General features: G+C 43.2%; 2 protein-coding genes across 8 annotated transcripts; both read right to left on the bottom strand.

Moving 5' to 3' along the window:
* Positions 1–1,652: 1,652 nt before the first annotated feature.
* On the bottom strand, positions 1,653–9,684 carry mbd1b (methyl-CpG binding domain protein 1b). 5 transcript variants are annotated; one of them, XM_030375192.1, is made up of 16 exons: positions 9,596–9,684; positions 8,384–8,790; positions 7,775–7,912; positions 7,530–7,662; positions 7,066–7,238; positions 6,834–6,916; positions 6,626–6,666; positions 6,337–6,483; positions 6,171–6,242; positions 5,898–5,975; positions 4,791–4,889; positions 4,282–4,443; positions 3,904–4,035; positions 3,319–3,552; positions 3,031–3,081; positions 1,653–2,662 (listed from the first exon to the last, which is right to left on the bottom strand). In XM_030375192.1, exons 2-16 carry the CDS (start codon positions 8,668–8,670, stop codon positions 2,186–2,188), a joined length of 2,307 nt encoding a protein of 768 aa, XP_030231052.1. In that variant the 5' UTR covers positions 8,671–8,790; positions 9,596–9,684; the 3' UTR covers positions 1,653–2,185. The 5 variants fall into 5 exon arrangements, with proteins under 5 accessions (XP_030231052.1, XP_030231048.1, XP_030231050.1 ...); XM_030375188.1 differs by having other exon boundaries at positions 3,904–4,056; XM_030375190.1 differs by lacking the exon at positions 9,596–9,684 and adding an exon at positions 9,455–9,583 and having other exon boundaries at positions 3,904–4,056.
* A 1,471-nt stretch (positions 9,685–11,155) lies between these two features.
* Positions 11,156–21,031, bottom strand: cxxc1b (CXXC finger protein 1b). Of its 3 annotated transcripts, none has more exons than XM_030373667.1 (14): positions 20,792–21,031; positions 20,187–20,299; positions 19,986–20,086; positions 19,756–19,898; positions 19,419–19,574; positions 19,055–19,204; positions 17,424–17,531; positions 16,938–17,116; positions 15,389–15,596; positions 15,028–15,135; positions 14,855–14,904; positions 14,677–14,773; positions 14,261–14,413; positions 11,156–11,554 (listed from the first exon to the last, which is right to left on the bottom strand). In XM_030373667.1, the coding sequence occupies exons 1-14, from the start codon at positions 20,792–20,794 to the stop codon at positions 11,408–11,410; spliced, it is 1,716 nt and encodes a 571-aa protein (XP_030229527.1). In that variant the 5' UTR covers positions 20,795–21,031; the 3' UTR covers positions 11,156–11,407. The 3 variants fall into 3 exon arrangements, with proteins under 3 accessions (XP_030229527.1, XP_030229526.1, XP_030229529.1); XM_030373666.1 differs by having other exon boundaries at positions 16,938–17,125; XM_030373669.1 differs by having other exon boundaries at positions 15,017–15,135; positions 16,938–17,125.
* Positions 21,032–22,568: the final 1,537 nt, after the last annotated feature.

Here is a 22,568-nt window from a genome sequence, read left to right on the forward strand (position 1 = left end):
AAATGTGGCAACATAGTAACAATATTGTTCATAAAATAACTTTTTCAAGCAAGGATAGAGACTCGTATTCCTGTAATCATTTATTCAGGCCTTTACTTCAAGAAAAATACATATTGTTGCTGCATTGTATGCCCACACATCTGCCTACCCTGTCTACCCCTACCTTCAGATTCCATCATTCAAAAATAAAGGGCAATGACAAAGATCGACCATAGAGTAAAAACCCACAACCTTGTTGTATTTTTGTTTATTTTATGGTTTGGTGTGTGTGTGTGTGTGTGTGTGTGTGTGTGTGTGTGTGTGTGTGTGTGTGTGTGTGTGTGTGTGTGTGCGTGCGTGCGTGCGTGCGTGCGTGCGTGCGTGCGTGCGTGCGTGCGTGCGTGCGTGCGTGCGTGTGTGTGTATTTGTTTATGTAAGATGGGGTTCATGTGTAGACAAAGATCCACAATGTAACCCAAATAAAGAGGACTTTTAGTTTTATGGTAATATGTTGGAGTTTCATCATAATGTTAATTAAAAGTAGTTAGCTTTTAATCTAAACACTATTTTCTATCAAGTACTAGTAAACATATTACCCGTGCTAATGTAAGGTCCATATTGTGTTCCTGATAGTCTGCCAAGACCTGCGTAGACCCCCCTGTAAAGTCTTGTCCACTAGATATCGTGATTATTCTTGTGTAAATCGTTTTACTGTTCTAGTTTTTTTCATGGGCTTCACCTGCTTTTTCAAGGTTGTGTTACGGTCTAAACAAATTCAGATGTCCAACTTTTTTCTGATCCCGCAGCAAGCTTCTTGGGGTTGTTTTGTCTACACCTCCAAACAGCAGCTGAGGCCACCCATCATCTCCAGCTCCCTTTTTATGATGGTGACCTGAGGCCAGGTGAAAGATGAGCTCTCCCCTCAGTGAGGGAACCTCCTCATACTTTTTTGTTATTGAAAGCAAACTGTACAAGTTTAATCAATTTGAATTGTGTTTCTAAGCAGTTTGTTATTTTCAGCTTTGATTACCGTCAGAACCAAAGGTTGCACCACTCAAAGACGGGGAGCTCCATCATATTGATTGGATTTATATAACTTCAGACATCCTAAGGCAGGAGTGGCCAATGTGCCATGGTGGGCCAAGAGTAAATATTTACAAATCATCTCTGCCGGGTTGCATTTCAGCAAAGGGGTGCATTTCAAGCAGCTTATCCAGTTCTTTGTTATAGAGCTTTGGAAGGTTTTTTTTCCTACTGCTTTTTCCCATTTATTAAAACTTAACTTTCAAGGTCACATTCATTTTTTCGTTCTTGACATCAAGAACATCAAATCTGTTGACTTTTCAGCCGGTCACAACCTTTTACAATAACGTTTTTTCCGTGACCTTCTTGGCTTCAAACTTCATACTTCATACGAAGCTGGAGAGAGGGAGAGGACGTGTGGGGGAGGCCATTAGAAATTTCTAGATTGAGTTCATTTTCTGGTTGACGAAAACCAGATTAATTTAACACAGTTCTCAAACCCAGTAGACAGGATTGCTGAAGTGTAATAAGATTTGCACTTGATATCAATGACAAGTCATAAGAATATTGATACCTTTCATAATACGATGCTCCCGAACCTTGACAAGAGGGTTGAAAAAGAAGCATGAAGTAGTGAACTAAAAAAAATATTAACATTGAAAAAGCCCTCAGGTTTATTTTATTAGTTAATTGCCATATTATCTCATCCAACATATTCACACAAACGTCTATGCACAATGATGATCTTGCACAATAGGTTTACTCAAAGATGTAATCTCTGGTATATATATATAAAAAAATATATATCCCAGATTTAATCCAGGAAGTGAAAGGAAATATTAATTTCTCGGCCATCCCACAAGGCATCGTATCATAAAAGTTATTTATTTTAATTTCTTATAGCTCATTCTGAGCATGGTTAAGTGACCTTTATCAAGCTCCTACAAAAAACAATAAATTACAAAAATCACACTGCCCTTCTACTCAATAGAAGTCTTTGGTGAAATAATCAACCTATATGGCCATCCTAATTTATATTCCAGGACCACAAAAGTAAAAGCATTTATTCTGATCCGGTTTGTGCATTTTATATCAAAAAGTACCAAACAAAATGATCTAATTCTTATTTAATTCACGCATCAACCCCCACCCTCAGTTCTACGGCCTCTCAGAGGCATCGGCCCTAGCGGGGCCCACACAACGCACTGCAGGCTGCACACACCGCCACGGTGCCCGGCACCAGAAAGTCACATGTCAGCGCCCGGTCCAGGATGATGGGTCCGTCAGTGGCGGGCCTCTCCTCCATGGCGATGCCCTGGCACACAAAATAGCTCTCCAGGTCCAACAGCAGCTTCACCACCTGTCTCACGGAGCTCAGGTGCAGGGCGTGCTGGTCGTACAGAGGGTGGCAGGGCAGCAGCGGCTGCTTCTGCACCGTGACCCGGAAGCAGAAGTCCGGCTCGATCAGCACCGCCGTGTCCGCCATCCTGGACTGCTTTGAGCACTGGATGATCTGCAGCCGCGGGCCCTCCACCAGGATGGAGTACCAGAGGATGGGCAGCGCCGCCGCCCGCAGCTCCTCCAGGAGCTTATACAGCGGGCTGCTCGGGTCCACGTTGAGCCTGGCCTGTCTCTCCGCCGAGCTGAAGACCTGAGGGATCTGCCTCACAGAACACAACCGCTGGGAGTGTGAGAACCATTATCTCTTGATTATCCTACGGTCAAGTTGGTCAGAAGGGAAAGAAAACACGGCCGAAACTCTACCCAGAACTCTTTATTTCCTGGACTTCATGGACATAGAGGAAGGGACGGCACAGGAACTATGCGTGGTTGAGGAAAATACACTTAAGATTTGAAAATGGGCTAACAATAAATGCCGGTTAGCTAAATTGGCGCACATCTCCAGCAACAGCCTTGGGGGTGTCGTTTTTTAAAACTTGGTGCTAGGAAGTTAGTATTTTGAGAGCAACCACAGCCCATAAGCCGTGACAGTCACAGCCTAGACAAAAGGAAACAGTGTTAGCTTACCGTTTGGGACTGAACGTTGTCCCCGTGTTCCAGGCTTGGCATTTTGTTCACCTATAGAAAGAGGAAAGCTTTAGCTTCCATAGTGTGTCACAATTTAGAAATCTTGAAACACTTTCATCCAAGTGGTTTAGAGCGAAGAAAAAAATGTCATTAAAAAAAGCTGATATGGGTTAGGGCGCAATGCATTGCTCTGGGAGACACTCCCGTACCACCGAACTAACGCGCCCACTGGGAGTAGCGGTTAAGAATGATGGATTTATATTTGTACAGGGTTTGGTCGGATCAAACCTGCGGAGACAGCCGGTGTGGTCTGTGGGTGACCTCAGGAGGTCGCTTGGTACTGCTTGCAGGCTCAGGGCTCCCTCCCTTCTCCACCCAGTAAGGTCTGTGGCTGACTTCAGGAGGTCGCTTGGTACTGCTCGAAGGCTCAGGGCTCCCTCTCCTCGCCACCCAGTGAGCTCGGGGGATGGCCACCGGGGGCAGGGTGCTTCTGCTCGCTGGCTCAGGACACCGGTACGGTATCTGCACAGGTAAACACAATGACAGCCAGGTTTCTTTTTGGGGGAGGGGGGCGACACAACCGTGTCCTCCTACACAGTGATAGGAAGTAGGGCTGCAAGATCCTGACATAAAAAACACAACTTTGTGGGTCTTCCTACACAGTGACAGAAGGACTACACAACCATAAGAAAAAAAACACCACTTTGTGGGTCTTCCTACACAGTGACAGAAGAAGGAGTACACAACCATAAGAAATAAAAATACAACTTTGTGAGTCCTGCTGCACAGTGACTGAAGAATGGCTTGTACAAATATTTGAAGGCGTCCCGTTAGGAGAACTAAAGGCCGCTGGCTTGTCCCCCTCCCACTCACGGCTGTGGGGCGACCATCGTCCTCGCCGGGACTCCCAGGACCCCCGGGACCCCCGCTCGGTAGCTCTTTGCTCCTCTTCATCAGGGGCTTGCGACTGTAAGTATACCGAGGTTTTCGTCGGCCAGGGCCCAACTGCAAGGGCAACAAGTGTCTCTGTCAAATACAAACATCCACATGTGAGTGAATGCTGAAAGTGTGGCGGTCAGGATGTTGATCGAAACCACCATCGGTGTCAAGACAGAGAAACACAAAGCAAAAGAAACATGAGTGGCAACAAAAAGCGAGCAAGAAAAAAATTACAACAAACATGCATTGCGGACAAAATGAAACGCGCATAAAACATGAACACAAACACAACGGCCAACGTCAAAGCCCTACCTTGGCCCGGCTTTGGCACTGGCGTAAACGGCACTTCTGTCTCTTGGTGTTGCGGCCTCCAAACTTAGGCTTGTCTCTGCAGAAGTCACATTTGCCGCAGTCTGTCGTGCCGAGGCAGGCGCTGCATGTCCCACACGCACGCCGCCGCCGCCTCTTTGGCCACTGGAAGGATATTAACGTACAATAAATGAATGCTCTTTGCTTTTAAAAGGGCATAAAACATGCACGAAACTTCACTGTTCATTTATGCTGTGTGATGGTCTAATCTTGGATTGTTTTATTTGATACTACTTGAACTACAAATTATTATTATTTATACATTCTACAATTGAGAAGTACAGGATATTCAGTTAAAGGTTTATCTAAGGAACAGGTCGGTATGTTGTCCCAGGTTGACGTTGATGTGCTGAACAAGAGCTTTGCCAAACATCTGTGAAAGCCTGTCCACTGCTGTCCTCGAAGCGGCAGAGAAGGCTCCTCGGATAAAACAAGAAAAACAAGGTGCTCACTTCCTCATCATCCTCATCGAATTCCCCCTCCTCCCCGTCGGACATGTCATCCTCTGCGTCGTCCACTTCGATGTTTACAGAATGCTCTGTGTCACTGCTCTGTGTTAAACAAGAAAAATGAAATGTAAATACTGGCTTGGAAAAATACAGTATTTTGATTTCCCATTTCTTTTAAATCTAAAACACGCACAGCCGCGATACTGTGGTGTGTGTGAGCTGCATGGTCAATGTGTGCGTGCACAGTGCTGATGTTCACAGAGGTTTTCACAGAGGTTTTAGTGTAATCACTGATTCCAGTAGGGCTCTGGTGCATTCCAACAGAAAGTTTCTGTTAGTCTACTCTATCGACTCCAACTACCACATCACCATGAACACGCCCGATCTCGTCTGATTTCGGAAGCGAAGCATGGTCGGGCTTGGATGGGAGACCGCCTGGGAATACCAGGTGTTGTAAGTGGTTTCGGGTGGTGGCCAATGGGTGGCACTCTTCCCTCTGGCCTTAACATCAATCGCGACACTGTGCTGTGGAAGGCGCCGTCCTTCGGAGGAGACGTAAAAGGGGGGTTTCCCCGGTGTCCTGGCTAAAACTGCCCAACCAGGCTCATTCAATCTGGTCCCCCAATCATCCTCCTGTATCCTCCTGTCTCATTAATTCCCTCACTAGCCACCTCAAGCTGGTGTGTGGTGAGCGTTCTGCCGTGCATCATCCAAGAGGGTGCTACACAATGGTGGTGGTGAGTGAGGACCCCCCCTTCACTGTAAAGCGTCTTTGAGGGACTAGAAAAGCTCTATATAAATTCAATCAATTATTACCAGGGTGGGCTCAACGCTGTTCAATTTTCACTTAGTTTCCTACATTAAGTGAAAACGAATAATGCTTTTTCCCAATATTTCTCCAATGACAATAATGACAATGTAAGAATTTAGGTGGACAATTCTAAAATTAGAATTGTTTGATTCAGTGGTGCCGAGCAACTGCTGGATGCATGTAGGGGAAACACGACTGTGTCAGGAACTCAGGATACAGCAAAAAAGGGTAAACAATAAAGTCAATTAAGCTTGTTAGCGTGGGTGCAAACAGTAGTGCAAGCAGTGTGACAACTGCACCTCCATAATTTGATCCGTCACGTCCATTTCGAATCCAAAATGTACGTCATCTTCGTCCAAGGGCTCTTGAAAATCCTCCTAAACACATTCCACATGCCAAACCAAAAAGTTAGACGACACTGGGTCCTTTGTGTGACACGCATCCCTGCTGCATAAAAACATAACATGCAAACCAATATGGTTCAACCTTGCATGCTGATATGCACTGAACACCTCTCTCTCAGCCATGTTATCAAAGCTGATGAGAACGCTGCACAAAGTTGAATAGGTTACCAGGTAGCTGAGCTCAAGCGATGGAGGCGGGCTCAGCTTGACCCGGACATTCTCCGAACCGGCCATCAGCTCCTAAAGGAACGCATGGAGAACAAGTGTGAGGACATGATGGAGAACCTCCAGTGACTGAGAGATGCAGGTGTAACCTCCGGCTCTGTGAACCTACCTTACGGACGGGACAAAGGCACCGTCGCTTCTGGCAGGTTAGCCGGGTGAAAGTATTCGGGAGTGAGCTAAGTTTGTCTTCACAGTTGTGGCAACTACCACAGTTTGACGTAGTTAGGCAAGCCTCGCACCGCAAGCAGGGAATCCACTACAGCACAGAGCACAAACTTTCAATACACACTTCACACCCTTCCATGCTCAACAGGCTACGTGAGGACCTGCAAAAGGTCATCAAAAGTATTCTAAACTATTACTTTAATAAACTGTGCATACATACACACACGGCTTACCCTTTTGGTACGGATACTTGGGTGTGTTTTCCGCTTGGCAGCTGTTGGAATTATTTAAAAATGTTTTACAAATAATGTAGGAAGAGCATACACCAAGATTATGATGTAGTTTCAGCAATATCATCAATTAGGGTTAACTCAACCTAAATATTTCAAATAAATCCGTAAAACAAAATTTTCTCCATATTAGTTGCAGGGAAAAACTTACCCCAGCAGTTGGGACAGCATGGCTTTTTCCTCTGTCTGTCATAGGAAGTGCCTATAAACTCATTCCCGCAACCCGCACAGAAGCTGCAGGGCAAAAGGAACGCATAAAGACTTGCAAAACAACTGCATAGAGTCATCATTAAATGTATAGTTTGGTTGACGACAATATGTCCTCCCACCTGGAGTCACAGTCAGTGGCGTTTGACCAGCGAATTTAACAAGCTCCGACTTACAGGGTGGGGGGCCATGCGTTGGGTTTCCCTGAGGAGCTTGGTTCTTCTTTGATGACCGGCTCTTTCTTGATGCGTCTCTGGGGAGAGACCAAGTGGTGAGGGCCCGGAGTGTCGACCCCCTCGTCCTTCTCCTTGCAGCTGGATTCCGACCACTGACGCTCTCGACTCTTCCTCTAACGTATCAAGACATGGAGGGAATGTAGATGAAACTCAAGACAGAAGTGGGACTCATTTTAAAAAGGTCCTCTAATTGTCCACACTGGGTGACGTTCATGAGTCATTATAAGCCATTTAAAAATCGACCCTCTAGTGACATCCCACCTGGGAGCATCTAGTCCGATCTATGAAAGGCCTACCAAGCATGTAGGGTACAAAACACATGTAAATGGCTGATCAACATCAAACAGGGGTTAAAATAGGGGTCCTTTAGGGGGGGACTTTTGGGGAGTACAATGCAGCAGTACCCTTTTTCGCCTTGGGTGTTGCGGTTGGCCCGTATGGAACTCTCCTGTCTTGAAATCAAACATGGCAACGTTCATGACGCTCCCCAACACAGCAGCCAACTCTACTCTGCTTCTCACGCGTTCACCACCAGGACTGTGTTGAAGAATGTTTCATGTAAATACATAAATTATTTTAGGATGCAGAGCAAAAAAACATGCATTGTACTGAACAGAAGGATCTGCTGCATGGGAGATGTTGTGTTTACCCGACGTAATAGACATCCCTCTGGCCAACACTGGACCCTGAGCGACGGATGACTTGTCTGCGCTTCCAGCCCTCTCCTAGGATCGGCCAATCCACCCACCCCTCATCAGCATTGGTGCTCTTACGGTGATGAGAGACTCTAAGCATTTTGAGAAAGCAAAATTATTTGAAAACCAGTTGCAAGCAAGCAACACCGACAAAAATCAAATAATTGTTTGATTCTAATAGGGGGACTGCCATTGGCAGTCCCCCTATTAGAAGCAGAAAGGTTTTTTTTACTTTTTTTACATATTACTAGCATTAAACATTGAAACGTCTATAACGTTACAAAATGATCAGTTAAGATAACAATTTGAATGTATCAGAAACGGGCAAACAGCATCAATGTGTGCCATCAACTTCTGTTTTTCTGCAAACTTTTAATATTACAGTAGCCATCACGGCCATCTTTTTAAGAACCACAACAAAAATCAATGACGAAATTCCTCCACGAGTAAAACGCAAGGAGCCCCTACAATGAGGTGCACGTTGAGCGAAACGTCTCTCGTCAAACGCGTATACATTTATGAGATTGGTATAATCGAGGGACACGCAAAAAGATCAGACCAACCTGTAGGTTCTCTTAAAGGCCTTATCGTCGCTGGCCACACTGCCGCTTTTTTCACTTTCTGCAGCAACACTCCCTTCCTCTTCTTCTTCTTCGTCCCTCCTGTTAACGTGGTGCCCAGGCTCCCAACTATGTGTATCGTCGTCCTCCTCAAGGGGCTCGAACCAATCAACTGGAGGGTCATCATTACCTGCTTCAGCCCCCTTGTTTACCTCTTCTACAGCCGGTTCTTCAGTAGTTGGGATGATGCTGTACCCGTGATCAATGCTAGCTGCTGGTACCAAGTCCATCTCTGGCTTTTCCGATTAAACTTGGTAGTGTTTTGGTTCAGTTGTCCTCCTCGCCAGACAACGGGCGTCCCGGTGCCTCCTTCATTGATTGTTGCTGGTTACCGAGTACTCCAGCCCTTCCTGGGGGGAAAAGCGTTCAGCATTTAAATTGGCAGACTGCCAAAACATGCGTTGTGTTGAATAACTTTAAAACAAACACTATAACCGGCTCGTTTTGTTTAAAGATATGAATAGTTTGAATGAAAGTTACAATTGCAAACAAGCGGTAGGAGTTAAATCCCACCTTCATCAAGTATCACTTGATCCTAACTTTGGGCAATTTTAAGTTGTGTGATTACAAATGAAGGAATTGCTTCAAAACGATGCCTAGAGTTGAAAAATGGGTCCTTGTGATCGTATTAATCTACTGGTGATTTAGGATCCTCACAAATTAGCTAGACGCAAGCAAGTTAGCCATCTGACCCTTCCAATGCTATCTTTCTGTAAACGTAAATATAATAGTAAGTCATAAAACCACTACGTTGTAAACATTGTTTACACGAAACGTGACCTTCAAACAACCCATTTCGTAATAACGTTAACCAGCTAACTTGAATGAGATGTTAATTTTAACCCTTTAGTAACGTTAGCTTATGCTAGCAGGAATGGAAACAAGCTTACGGTTTGATGCGGTTGTGCATATTAGTTTCCATCGGCTATGTATGACTCAGCGATACTTCCTAGTTCCTAAAAAGGTTATTAAATATGACAATTTAATTGTTTTAGTTTTTTTTTCTGATATTACCGCGCCGTCCCTTGACAGCCTTGCTACGGTGGCCGAAGCAGCAGTAGTAGGGCTTGCAGCAATAAAAGCCACTAGTTGCAACCGTACGAGACTTCCTATCTAAATATATCAGCGCAAAAAATAAAAATAGTTTTATATTACCATCATTACGGTTTTATGGAGGTCGCTTGTGGAGACCACTTTAATATACCACTCCAGCTACTAGTAAATATGAAGACGTATTGTGTAGGCGGGGCATAGAGAGTGACGGCTCTTGACAAGTGGTCAAACGGGGTTCGTAAAATAAAATACGTCTGACCGCTGAATTTCTTAGTTAGCCAGCAAATTTGAAAGATAAAAAGTTAGTATGTATATTTTGCATGGCTACATTTATTTTAACGGTTTGTCAGAACAATATAGCAATTGAATGAAGTTGCCAGACCCACACTCTCAGCCCTCCTAGATGTAGAGTCCATGACTTGGAGGAAGATGTTTGTGTGTAATGTTATATAGACCAAAGTATTACCTTGCCATTTGCAAGGACACAAGACAGAATCGCAATACATGAGCTATAATAATACTGACAGCCATCTGCACCTCTACGGCTGGGTAAGGTAATTGTTTAACTATCAAAGCAATATGCAAGGATGAGACATTTAACCATGTGTATGTTACAATAAGTAACAGAATTAGAGTACATAGGCCTATGTTCTCCAATAATATATGTACTCCCAAATATGTTAACTTTAATGTTTTATATAACCCCTTCAACAGGGTAGGCTATAGGCCAAAAGTTCTCTTTGAGTTTTCCTTAAATCTAGCATCATTATTTCAGATTATTCTTCTATTTATTCTGTTAACATTTTAGTTTCTTTGATTGACCATTAACAGTTATCTTAAAATAATATGCATTTATGTTTCTAGGTTAGAACTTGATGTTTGAGGACATGTCTAATATTATAATACACTAAATTAAAAATTGCTCTAGATGATATTACTCAACTGTAGCAGGATCATATTCTGCAATGCAAAGAACCGTCCGTTTTGCGTGAAGGGGTTCTTGGAGATGAAGAGCGGTAAATGAAAACTAAAAACGAATTGTCCGCGATCTGTATCAGACAGTGGCCGCTTTTCTTTTACTATTAAGACTTGAGAATTGACTTCGACCTGCAGCCAAAGACTTACAACCAGCTGATATTTATGCTGTAAAAATAAAGGTTAAAGTTTACAAATACATAGCGATTCTGATTATTGTAATACCAAATATCAAAATACTTAGATCAACGGATAGATTTGACTATATACCAGTAGTTCAGCTCCTAGCTCCTTCCTAAACCAAACCATAAACTCCAAATTGGAAATAAATGTCCCCAAAGTACCTACTGCAATCCTTCAAACTACCCATAGGGGTACACCACTCCCACTTGAAAAACTGCTACATGCTTTTGTTTATACATTTATAGAAATTTCAATTTGAATTCACCAACTATTACTTCAGTTGTCAATAGCAGTAGACTGGAACCGAGATAGAGTAAAACTGTTTTAAAGTTAATTTCATTATTCAAAATGTTGGAATCAGGTAGGAGAGAGTAATTTGTAACTACTCCAGTATACCAATCATAAAATCAAATGAACCAAATGACAAGAGAAAGGGTTAATGAAATTTCGCATCAAAACCTTTTTATACTATAAAAGCACTGCAACAAGGTTAAAGACCAAACATTGAGTTTATTTTTTATTCATTTATTTTAGGCAGTGAAGGGCATAATGGTATCCACTCATCAATAATCCATCTCCAACATTCAAGAAAAATATAGCACTTTAGCTTTAAGAAAGAGTACAATTGTCAAAATAATCAAGTTTGGAAAATCTCTTGGAATAATAGGTAGGAAAGGTTCGATTAACACACCACAGCTCTCGAAAGACTCATTATGTACAGAAATGCCCTGTTAGGCGCAGTGTGGACCAGGCAGGCTACCTGTCCTTGTTGCTACGGAGATCTGTTGTCAACGGGTCATGCTGAATAGTTTGGTGCAACATGAGAGCGAGCAGGCCAGCACGGTTGGTCATGGCGGTCCTGACGTTACGCTCTTGCTCAAAGAGCTCGTCCAACTTGTACCACTGAGAAAAAGAAAAAACAGAATGGGAATCAACAATCCTCTTGGACATTGCAAATTGTATATTACACTTAAACAGTTTAGCTTGTTATTTTAACAGTTTTTTGGTTATGCTACAATTGATTGTTTTGTTGGTGTTACAAAGTGAAAAACTGTGGGATTCTATTCACACCCTCACTTTGCTATTATTATAATTATTAGTAATTGGTCAAGTCAAAGTGATGCTAGCATCAGTGGTCGCACAGGTACAGGAGACAGAAGGGACATTCTTGATGCTTTGCGCTCCACTTAAGTTTCTCCACTTAAGTTTAACAAGTGGTTTGATGTGCATTCTATGAGTTAGTCGATGCTTAGATCCATTGCATTTTTCCAAACCTTGCACAGGTTTAAACCACATTACTAGTGCCCTTATACTATGGAAAGCATTCATCTTCCCGAACTTTAAGGCTAAAACTAAACTCTGCCGTATCAGTCGGATCCTAAATCTGTTGTCAAAAGCAATCCGAATTGAAATTGTAGTTTAGCTTTTTGTGTTAATATCATAATAACGAATTGAACCATTCTGAAAGAACGATTAGTTGTTAAAAGTGTGATTCTGTATCTGTAGCACATTCTCCTATTTGCGGGCACAGGAGAAGGGATTACATATCAGGGGCCGTATTCACAAAGGATCTTAGGGCTAAAAGTAGGTCCTAACTGGCGAATTTAGGAGTAACTCCTAAAAATAATGGGCAGTCACTCTTAAATTTAGGACTCCTAACTTTTTTCACTAAGAGCAATTCACAAAGTATTTTAGGCCTAAAAGTAGCACCTAAGTCTAGGAGAGCTTAAAAGTCCTCAAGAGGACTCCTAACTCAGTAAGATCGTAAAATGGTTGCGAGACGAAATGTTAGGGTATTAAACTTGTTGTGGAGTTAGTGTGCGATGTAATAACATCCCCGACTAACAGGAATAATCCGATTAGTCCCGAAATACAATGTTTGGCCACACTACGTAATTGAGCAACAGCGGAAATGCAACTTTGCAATGCCGACGATTTAAAAATATCGCAACCATCAGACAGCCGTGCCATAAACTTTCCTTTGGACATTCAACAATTACACAGGATCAAAGCCATGGCAATTGCAGGTATGCCCAGTGTGGTCGGTGCTATTGACGGGACACACATAAAAATAATTGTGCCATCAAAAGACGATGATGTGTCCGTCAATAGGAAGAAAGTGCATTCCATCAACACGCAGGTTGTTTTTGATGCAAATTTTAACATAGCCTACTGGATGTTGTTGCAAAGTGGCCTGGAGCTACCCATGATTCGCGCATTTTAATGGAGAGCGGTCTGAGGCAGCTTTTTGAGATGTACCATTTGGGTGTCACTTGCTGGGTGACAGTGGCTATCCCTGCAAGACGTGGCTCTTGAAACCCTACCTCAATCCACAACCGGGAGCACAGTTAAAGTATAACATGCAAGTGACTACGCAGATTACGCTTAGTCCTATGCGTATAACACATCGTATTGGCTCTTTGACGCCTTTTGTTTGTTGAATCCATATTTATTATTGTTTACTGTTTTCCTCCATATATGTTAGAGCACACAAACATACACGAAATGTTGTGGAGAGAGGAATTGGGCAGATGAAACGTCGGTTTCATGTCCTCCACGGCTAAATACGCCTCACCCCAGAGAGGGCGAGCACAGTCATCACTGTATGTGCATTCTACACAACCTCTGCAAACGGAGGGGAAATTCTACAGCCAGACGATAATGATGATGATGACGACGATGAGGAGGACGATGACCACGATGATGATGATGATGATGGCGATTAACATGACAATGAATTTGGCTGTGAGGAACCGAGTGGACTGGGATTTAGGGATCACTTTGTGAATACACATTTTAGGTAAACACCCTGGTACAAATCAGTGATTTGTGTAGTTCATAACATTTATTTTCTTTCAATTTTAAATATTTTTATTGTTTGCTTTCTCTCTCTCTTTCTCTTGAACGTGGAGGCTACAACGTCATTAGTCTGCACAAACTTGTCATCATGCGTGTATTTCTGCTAACTGCACTATAACTACTTAATAGGAATTTATTTCTAGCCTAGGCTATTTCCTTGTTTTTCGGTGATTTAATGGGCTTGTCTGAACAACCAATCACCGAACTGACCGCTTCTAAACTCGCGCACGAGAATTGACGTAATCCATAGCAACAGCGCGTCACTCTTAGTTCACTCTTTGTGATTCATCCTTAGTAAGAGTAGTTCTCAGCGGCTTTGTGAATAACTTTTAAGAAAAAGCTCCTACGTAAAATGTTTTAGCGCAAGTTAGGAGCCCTCCTAGCGGTAAGATAAAATGCTTTGTGAATACGGCCCCTGGACGCTAGAACAACATAAAAAACATTCACACCATCATAAAGGCTACTTATATAAATACATAGGCCTAATGCAATTTGACCATCAGCAATTTGAAAAAAATACAGCACAATCATACATAGCCTTCCAAACCGTAAACTATAGCGTTAGCGTTTACCGCGTTGTTCTCAGAAGAATTTTGTGTTTGTTGTCTTGAGAGGGCCTAGGCTTAGGGGACGTCATATAATGTGGCCTGTGATGACCGTGACAGTACTGAAGGGCTATATAGATCCCCTGTCTTGGTTGGAGTAATGCTAAAACAAGCAGAGGTTTGGTCAGTATTACTGTGGACGTACCACCCTGACCCGCTCCAGGTCCACCTCTGCTCTCCTCAGCTTCTCCCAGTTGTAATGTTTGTTGCACTTGCGCTTGCCGATTCTGCAGTACTCTCCCGTCGGGTCAAACACGTTACGAACCAACGGGCAGCCGCACACCTCTTCTGTGGAGATCTGGTCAGCGAAATGAATTGAAACAAATAAAGCAGATTTTATAACAATTGGACTTCCATTCCTATAGCATTTCAAAAGCACAACTTCAGTTGCAAAGTGCTTAACCCATACAAATGACAAAAGAATAATCAAAACCACATTAAAGTCACAATTAAAACTTCAATATGACTATATAGTAGGGCTGGGCGATTAATCAAACCCTAATAGAGGTCAGACAGCTCTTTAATTCATAAAGGGGGGGGGGTGGGAGGGGGCTGGTGTACCTTAGGGTCTCTGGAATGTTCTGGACACAACACCTGAAGTCTCTTGCAGTACGTTTTGCTCTGTGGATTGTAAACGTCACAGAATAGCCTGGTAGCTCTGGAAAAAAAATAACAAGAACCATTAATCTTCAAGTCAATACAATGTTTTTACCATTCAAATATTTTTCCCCCAACTTACCCTTCAATTCTCGTAGGGTACATGGAGCCGAACGAGGTCTGGCTCTCATACTGTTAATGGAGAAAAGTTAAATGTCAACAGTGGCTAAAATAAAGATTTTTTTTTGAGCCAGGAAGGTTATGAATCCCATTATTCATCAATAAATAAGAATATTTAACTAACATATAAATCACCTTGGCATAACATCGCTCCATATGTCTCAGCGCAACTTTTGGGTTGATTGGGTGACTGCAAGATACACAGAATATCTGCAGGTCGGTGTCTTCATCGCCCTCATTCGTCTGGAAAAAAGCAGTTAAAACACAGAGGGTTACTCATTTCAACGACTGAATTCAACTAGGTAAATGAATTGGGGTTGACCCCTCATTTCCCCATTGTCAGTCGTATAACTTTCAACTGAGCAACTTCATTAAATTTAAGAGCGTTTTAATTACCATTTAATTCTTCAACGCATGATTAACAGTTAGTGAACCGGATACTGTAAAAGCCAGTTTTTTTGCAACAACAGTGAAAGAGGAGGTAAGGAGGCCACACCTCCTCGTCCTGCAGCACCATCTGCTGCTTGGCCTTGGCTATGATGCCCTCCAGCTCGTGGAAGCGCCGCTCCATCTCCGTGAGACGTAGCCTGGCGTTCTGCTGGTCCCGGCGGATGCGCTCCAGCTGCTTCTTGCCCTGTTCCTCGGCGATGCAGGGGCTCTGCTGCCACTGCTGGATGCGCTGAGGGAGGATCTCGTAGATCCGGCTGTAAACACACACACACACACACACACACACGCACAAGAATTTGTGTACATTTGAATAATTCTGCAATTTTGAGTGAACCTAATCTCAAAGCTGTAACTATCAACGTTGGAACATCAAATCAAATGAACAAAATATAGGAAAGTACATTTTTATTTGAAAGATGATTGTGTTATTTTTTATTACTTTACATATATATGCATACAGACTAAAGATAAACCGATATGGTTCTTTCAGGGCCGATACCGATTATTAGTAGTCAAGGGGGCCGATAACCGATATTTGGAGCCGATATTAATTTACAGAAAAAGGGAAAATATTGGCGTGATATTTTGAATAATACAAACTCCAACACTTTACTTCATTTAAATGCTTTAACCACTTAATCGTCAAATCCCTCTGGCGGAAAAGTTTTAGTTACACCACCCCTTCCACCCCAACATGCTGGGTCAATAACATAATTCTAATTACATTGTGTATATGCACAAGCCATCTTATACAAAGCAGCCGAAAAATAGAAAACCGAAACGCAGCAATGTTTTTTTGTGGAAAAATGCGATTACGGGTTTGAATTCCGCTATCGTCGTCTGATTCATGGAATCCACTGTGTTCGCCAGGGTCTCACGGTGACATGACACATGTCTGTAAGATCAATACTTCCTTGTTTACAAGCCAATGAGGCATGTATACTTTGATTGACAGCTACACCAGCAGACAGCAAGGGTCGGGGACGGGCCTTAGATATCCTAATAGCCATTGAAAATACCTTTCTGACGATATCCAGCATGTCAAACACAGTCTCACTTGTGGTTGAGAAAACAAATGCGCAAGGGGTGTGCGTAAACTAGCAGGCTCTTCCCCAGAGTGCGAGTGTGAAGCAAGTGGTTGATTTGCACGCTCGCGTGTGGTTTGTTTATTTGTACATAATTATTTATAGTATTTTTACTATTTAATTTTTGTTGTTTATACCATTGCAGTTTTCACTTTAAGTAAAAATAATAGCAAAACACTGAGCTTTTTTTGTCCGTCGTGGCTCTGCGTGTAACCAGAGCTTGTAACCAATCAGATGGGGCTGTGGGTTTGACAATGCTGGAGACAGCGTAGTGACAGCAGACAGAGAGGCGCGGCTGCATCAGAGCCGAAATAACCCTGTTTTAAATTGATCTCTTATCAGCCGTCGGATAAAAAAAAAAAAAAGGCCGATGCCGATATGCGTCAAAATGCCGAATATCAGCGCCGATAATCGGCCCGGCCGATAATCGGTCGATCCCTAATACAGACAGCCCCGTCACTTAACAAACCTTTTAAACCCTTATTTCAGAACCTCAATCAGTTTCCTTACTTGGCTGCCAGCTTCATGCCACAGTCCTCTGAGCAGTACTTGGAGTTTGGTCGTGATGCCATGACGCAGCTGGGCCCCAGACACTGGTGCAGGCCACTGTTGTCCTTTGCCTCCGGCCTGTCACTGTGCCTGGTCTTCTCCTTGTGCCTCTGCTTCTGCTTGTGACGCCGTGACTCTTTCTGGTGGACCAATGAGAAAATAAAAACAGCATCATGGTAAAAATATAGTTTTTACCAGCAGATGTATACATCCGAAAAGCCTTGCAGTGAACTGGGAAACATGCTATTAATGAACAAGAAGGGGTTTGGCATGTTGCTCAAGGAAGCCAACTGGTAACACTGTGGAAACTGGGGCCTAACCCAGTACGTTTTGGCTTGGATTCAATCACCCGTAGCCACGTCAATATTTTACATTTAAGTATGCTGTATGAAGGAGGTTGTCATCTCTATTGTATCCGTTATTTCTCACAACTTCGCTCCAACTTACTTTCTTGTCAAACTTCTTCTCTCGTCTCTTGACGTGCTTGACCTTCACGGCCTTCTTTCTCATGACGGGGCTGTAGGGCAGTTCCTCATCCTCGTCGCTCATCCACGACTACACAACCGGAAGGAAGAGCAAACAACGTTAAACTAACCAGGCCTTTTGTTCTTCAATTTGTATCCAACATACAAAGACTCTTAAGACCCCGTCCACACGGAGCCAATTTTTTACGCTGAAACCGCATAAGTCTTTTTTTTAAGCGTTTCGGCCGACCGTCCAGATGGATCCGGCGCCCGAAAACACACTTTGCTGAAACCATGCCCCAGGGTGGTTTCAAATAAATCCGGGCCTATGCGGTTTCGTGTTAGGATTCGTGTGGACGCCTGAAACGCAAACGATAACATCATCGCCCCGCCCCGTGACCCTCTAGCCTTAGTGATTGGCTAGCCCACGGCGTCTCAGAACGACAACATTAATAGCGGACCACATGCTTGTGACGATTCTGCGTCAGATAATATCCCTTGATGGGTTGCTGGTGCAATATTTATTTACCAAAATAAGCTTAAAAGGATTACGGACAGACACCAAATCTATTTAGGTTGTGGGAACCCCGCGCTAACTGGGGGGGTTGCACCACGCCAGCACCGGGGACAGCGCCCTCTCCGCGGACAGGTAGTCCGAGGGAGGTATGTGCCGTTCAGCACTGCGGCGCGGGAGCGCGCATCCGGACAATCAAGGGCATTGGGATCACCTGGGGGAGGGAGACGCAAGAGGCCTCTTAAGGACCGAACACGCACAAGACGGGGGAGACAGCCGAGTTGGAGAGACGCGGACTGAGTGGGAGAAGACGGGAGCGATGGAGACGCCGTCCACGCAGCCGGACCAGACCCAGAGACGGCGCCTTTTCACCCAATAGGAGGAAGAACTTATGTTGTCTTTTGTTTTACCTTTTTTACACGTGAGGTGAACGAATTAAAACCGTTGACCCGCACCCCTGTTTGGAGTGTCTCCTTTGCCAATCCCAGCCGTCGACAATCGGGGTTACCACAAGGTCCACCGCGAAGAGCTGCCAGGAGGTACTCAGACTGTTTGTAAACAGTGCGCAGGCTTTATGCGCATGCTCCTCTTCTTCTTCTCTTTTTTTTTGCATGAGTTCTGTAGCACAAGCAGCGCACCAAATGGACCTGGAATGTGTACTACAGCGTTTCTACAGCTCGATGTGGTTTCGCAATGAATCCGTCTTTACGGAGATATTCCTGAACCGCATCAAAGGAAAACATTTTCGCCCGTGTGGACAGAGCCTAAAAAATGTATGATTGTATAAATGTATGTTTATATGTTCATATGCGTTTGTTTATATCAATAAAAAATACATCACTTATTTGGTATTTTGTTTGAAATGTGTTTTAAGTGAATTGGTGTGTTTTCAAAACAACATTTATTACTCTTATAGACCAAAGCTTCCCATTACTTTATATTAAATATATTTAGCTGACACAACTACATTCAACCATGAAGATACAACCCAAAAACTGCAAACCATTGTGGAGCCATCAGAGCACCCAAAAAACTACAAATTACAAAATTACTGTCAAATTGACGCTGAAGGATAATCCCAGTGAGAATTCTCCCCCTACCATGTTGTTGTCCTCTCCCCCCGCGGATTTGTACTTCTGGTAGAGCTCTGCCTCGCTGTCGTAGTCATCTGAGTATCGCCTGCGCCGGTTGTGCGCGTTCTTGCGCCGCTCTCGTTGATTGAACTCCTCCTCTTTCACACGCAGCATTTTCTGAAACACAGAAAGCCTTTTGTCATTCGGCGGACTGCTGTACACAGCAGAGGGTGCACTACATTTGTGACACTGATTTGGGACTTAAAGGACCCAAGATATTTGTTAAATGTTAACGTCTAAAATTGGACAGTCTAATGTCTGTTATCAAGAGACACGACAAGCCCACTGCCTGCATTGGCTAATATGAATATAGAAATTTTAACCGACTTACCCTGGCTCGCACCACGCACTGCCTGAACCGACATTTCTGGCGTATTTTGTTTGGGCCCCCGAACTTCTTCATGTCCTTGCAGAAGTCACACTGAGCACAATCTACAGTCTTCTTACATGGCTCACACTCTCCGCACATACGCACAGAACGCTTCACCTGGCGGGAAAATTAGACACCAATGTCAAATTCGTGACATCATGTTTATTTTTACTGTCAGACCACTGCATGACAAACAGGCCCACACATCTTTCTATCTGGCCATAGTTCATGGAACACAATCATATACATTGGTCATTGATGATACTTAGCACATCAGAGTGGTAGGTTGATACCTCACCTTAGACCCACGTCGACGCTCACTCCTGTATTCTGGAGTGCTTGGGTTACTGTTGCTGTAATACTTTTCAGCACGATCTGGCTCAGAATCCCTCTCCTTTGATTTCTTTGTTCTGTATTTTATCTCCAAAGAGGAATTTTTACCTGGGAGGATGGAATAGGATTTTCTAATTAAATCATGGAATATTTTAAAACCAAGAATTCAAAAGGAGTGTGATGAAGTTAAGTTACCTCTGCATCGCATGCAGTACCACTCCCTGATTGCCTTGGCCATCTTCTCAGTCACATTGATGCAGTGGCCATGGAACCACTCGTTACAGTTATCACAGCCACTGCCAACAGAGTAAAGGCCAAATATGTGAGCGAAAAAGCCTCCCATCAACTGGCCCAAGACAGACGTATGCAAGGAATGAATCAGCACCATCTACTTACATCATGAAACAGTTGATGTCTGGTTTACGACATATACAGTACAGCGGTGAATTCTCGCCATCCATACCGCTCTCAGGCCCCGGCATGGGCTCGGAGTCGGAAAGATCGCTGTCCTGGAATCGCATATATTGATAATACAGGTGATGAGGGCACAGCAGATTCATGTTTCAGCTACAAAAAATGTACCCGTTTGGATTATATGCACATTCGAGACACATTTGCAACATACATTTGAAGGTTTATGCCAATATTTCCGGCTAAACTAACCATTTGAGGCTTTGTTGTATCTGATTTAGCCGTTCGTCCACAAGAGGTTTCCCCCCTTTAGTTTTGTGCTTAACGAAATTGTAGCCATAATCGGGTAACTAGCTGCGCTAAATTATAGATTCTTAAACTAGTGTCGCCCACTGAAAAGCACCTACACTTGGGTAGGAAGGCACGTTAGGTAATAATTACGTTTTGTAACGTATGCTGCATACTGGCAGTGTAAATAAACATTTTGAATAGGAATGAAAGGCTGGAGCCTAGCTCTGGCTAACATAACAGCTACCGACGAGCGACACTAAAAAGTTCGTCATTGACGTTTTTCTTTTTATTTCCGTTACCATTATTTGGGGTCTGCGTGGTCCGCGATATCGCTGCAAATGTGTTGAAATCAAATCTTCGGAAACCAAGAGTGCACTTGGAAAAAATATTTTTTATCTTTGAAGCCAAGTAGTTAGCATTAGCTCTTCGAAGGCACCGTTGAGTTTGTTGATCCGGATGTTCAACATCGTTGACAATCGGCTGAACTCGTTTCTTCTCGTTGAAATGAGGCGCATGCTCAATGATGCCCAGAGCGGTTCCTTGAATTACTCTTCACTGCCCTCTCTTGTTGGAACTATAGTGTTATCACTACCAAACAAACACACTCACTCACTCACTCACTCACTCACTCACTCACTCACTCACTCACACACACACACACACACACACACACACACACACACACACACACACACACACACACACACACACACACACACACACACACACACACACACACACACGCACACACGCACAGAGTCAGTTGAGGGTCAGAAAGAGAAAACGATAATCTAACTGGAAAATAATGTCGGTATGGAACTTTAAGGGTGATATAGATTGGAAAATCTCATCGTTTAGTGAAGAGGACGTGTCATGAAAAGTCAGAATATGTTTCTCTTCAATTCACAAATACACATTCATTGTCATTGTCATTTTTTCAATACTGTTTTATATATCTTTTAGTATTTGCATGGACAATGTATTCAGAATATTTTGTTAGGGTTAAACAAGGAAAATGGATATTACAATGTTCAATATTTTCTAAAATCGTATTGATAATTTCAAAACATCTATCATGTAAACATAAAGTATGTTATAACGATTATTAATATCAAGACCTCTGTATTCATGCATCAGCATAATGGTTTCCCAGCTTCCTTTCACATTGTAAGTGTATCATCAATGGAGATGAATAATAGATTGTTGCAGCATGTTCCAGGAGTAACTCACCTCTGAGAGCTGCAGGCACTTGTCAAAGGCCTGCCTGCGGTTCCCTGTTTGAAGGAACCGCAATTAAAGATTCTAAAGTCTTTCCCCTCTTTTGACCCTGACCTCATCCCACCAGGATCGGATGAACCGGTAGGACCTATAGTTAATTCAGCATGATAAATAAATATATATAGCATGCTTATCGACCAAAACTACTTTACTTACTTACATTACTTTGGTACTTTGTATCTTGACTGAACACAAACTCAATGAATGTGTTTTCTAAGGGGTCTTGAGCATTACAGTGGATGGGAAACTGACACCCCCGGACCTGATGGAAAAGACGATGGTCATGAGTGATGTGAATGAAGATAGATCTCCTGAGAGAAGAGCTTTCCTCTTCAGGTACACAGGTAGACTCCACAACATGCCCAACAGGTATAGCCTCAACAACATGGCCCAATTATTAACAAAGATTTAACTTGCTTACAAAAACGTAATGAAATGCAAAGCATTGAACCAATAGTGTGATATCTTGAATTGTGTCGATTCTTAATAAGATAGAAATAACATAGAATAAATGTTTTTATATATTTTCCACAGAATTGTCTGAAATCACAAAGCAGTCCCCGGAGGAGGACACCTTCACAATAGGTATATTATACATTTTATTCGAATAGGCACCAAAAGAAGGATTTCTCGAGATCACACTTTTCCCAAAGTGTCCCTATGGGCCAATATATTTAGGTGTAGGCCTGTCTCTTTCCAAAGGTTCCAGGGATTCTCAGCTACATTTTGATACAAAGGATGATGTCAACAGAGCAGTGCCCGTCTATGTTCCGTGGTGCAAGAGGAACGACCCACCAC

Source organism: Gadus morhua, chromosome 13 (genome assembly GCF_902167405.1).
Source record: "Gadus morhua chromosome 13, gadMor3.0, whole genome shotgun sequence".
NCBI lineage: Eukaryota > Metazoa > Chordata > Actinopteri > Gadiformes > Gadidae > Gadus > Gadus morhua.

Coding starts and splice junctions, on each gene's coding strand:
- cxxc1b (XM_030373666.1), bottom strand. Junction 19,575..19,755: donor AGCGTCGACGTGGGTCTAAG/GTGAGGTATCAA, acceptor TTTTCCCGCCAG/GTGAAGCGTTCTGTGCGTAT. Junction 14,774..14,854: donor TACCCTACGAGAATTGAAGG/GTAAGTTGGGGG, acceptor TTTTTTTTCCAG/AGCTACCAGGCTATTCTGTG.
- mbd1b (XM_030375188.1), bottom strand. CDS start 8,670: ATGGACTTGGTACCAGCAGCTAGCATTGATCACGGGTACAGCATCATC. Junction 7,239..7,529: donor AACACCCAAGGCGAAAAAGG/GTACTGCTGCAT, acceptor TTGATACGTTAG/AGGAAGAGTCGAGAGCGTCA. Junction 6,667..6,833: donor ATGCTGTCCCAACTGCTGGG/GTAAGTTTTTCC, acceptor TAATTCCAACAG/CTGCCAAGCGGAAAACACAC.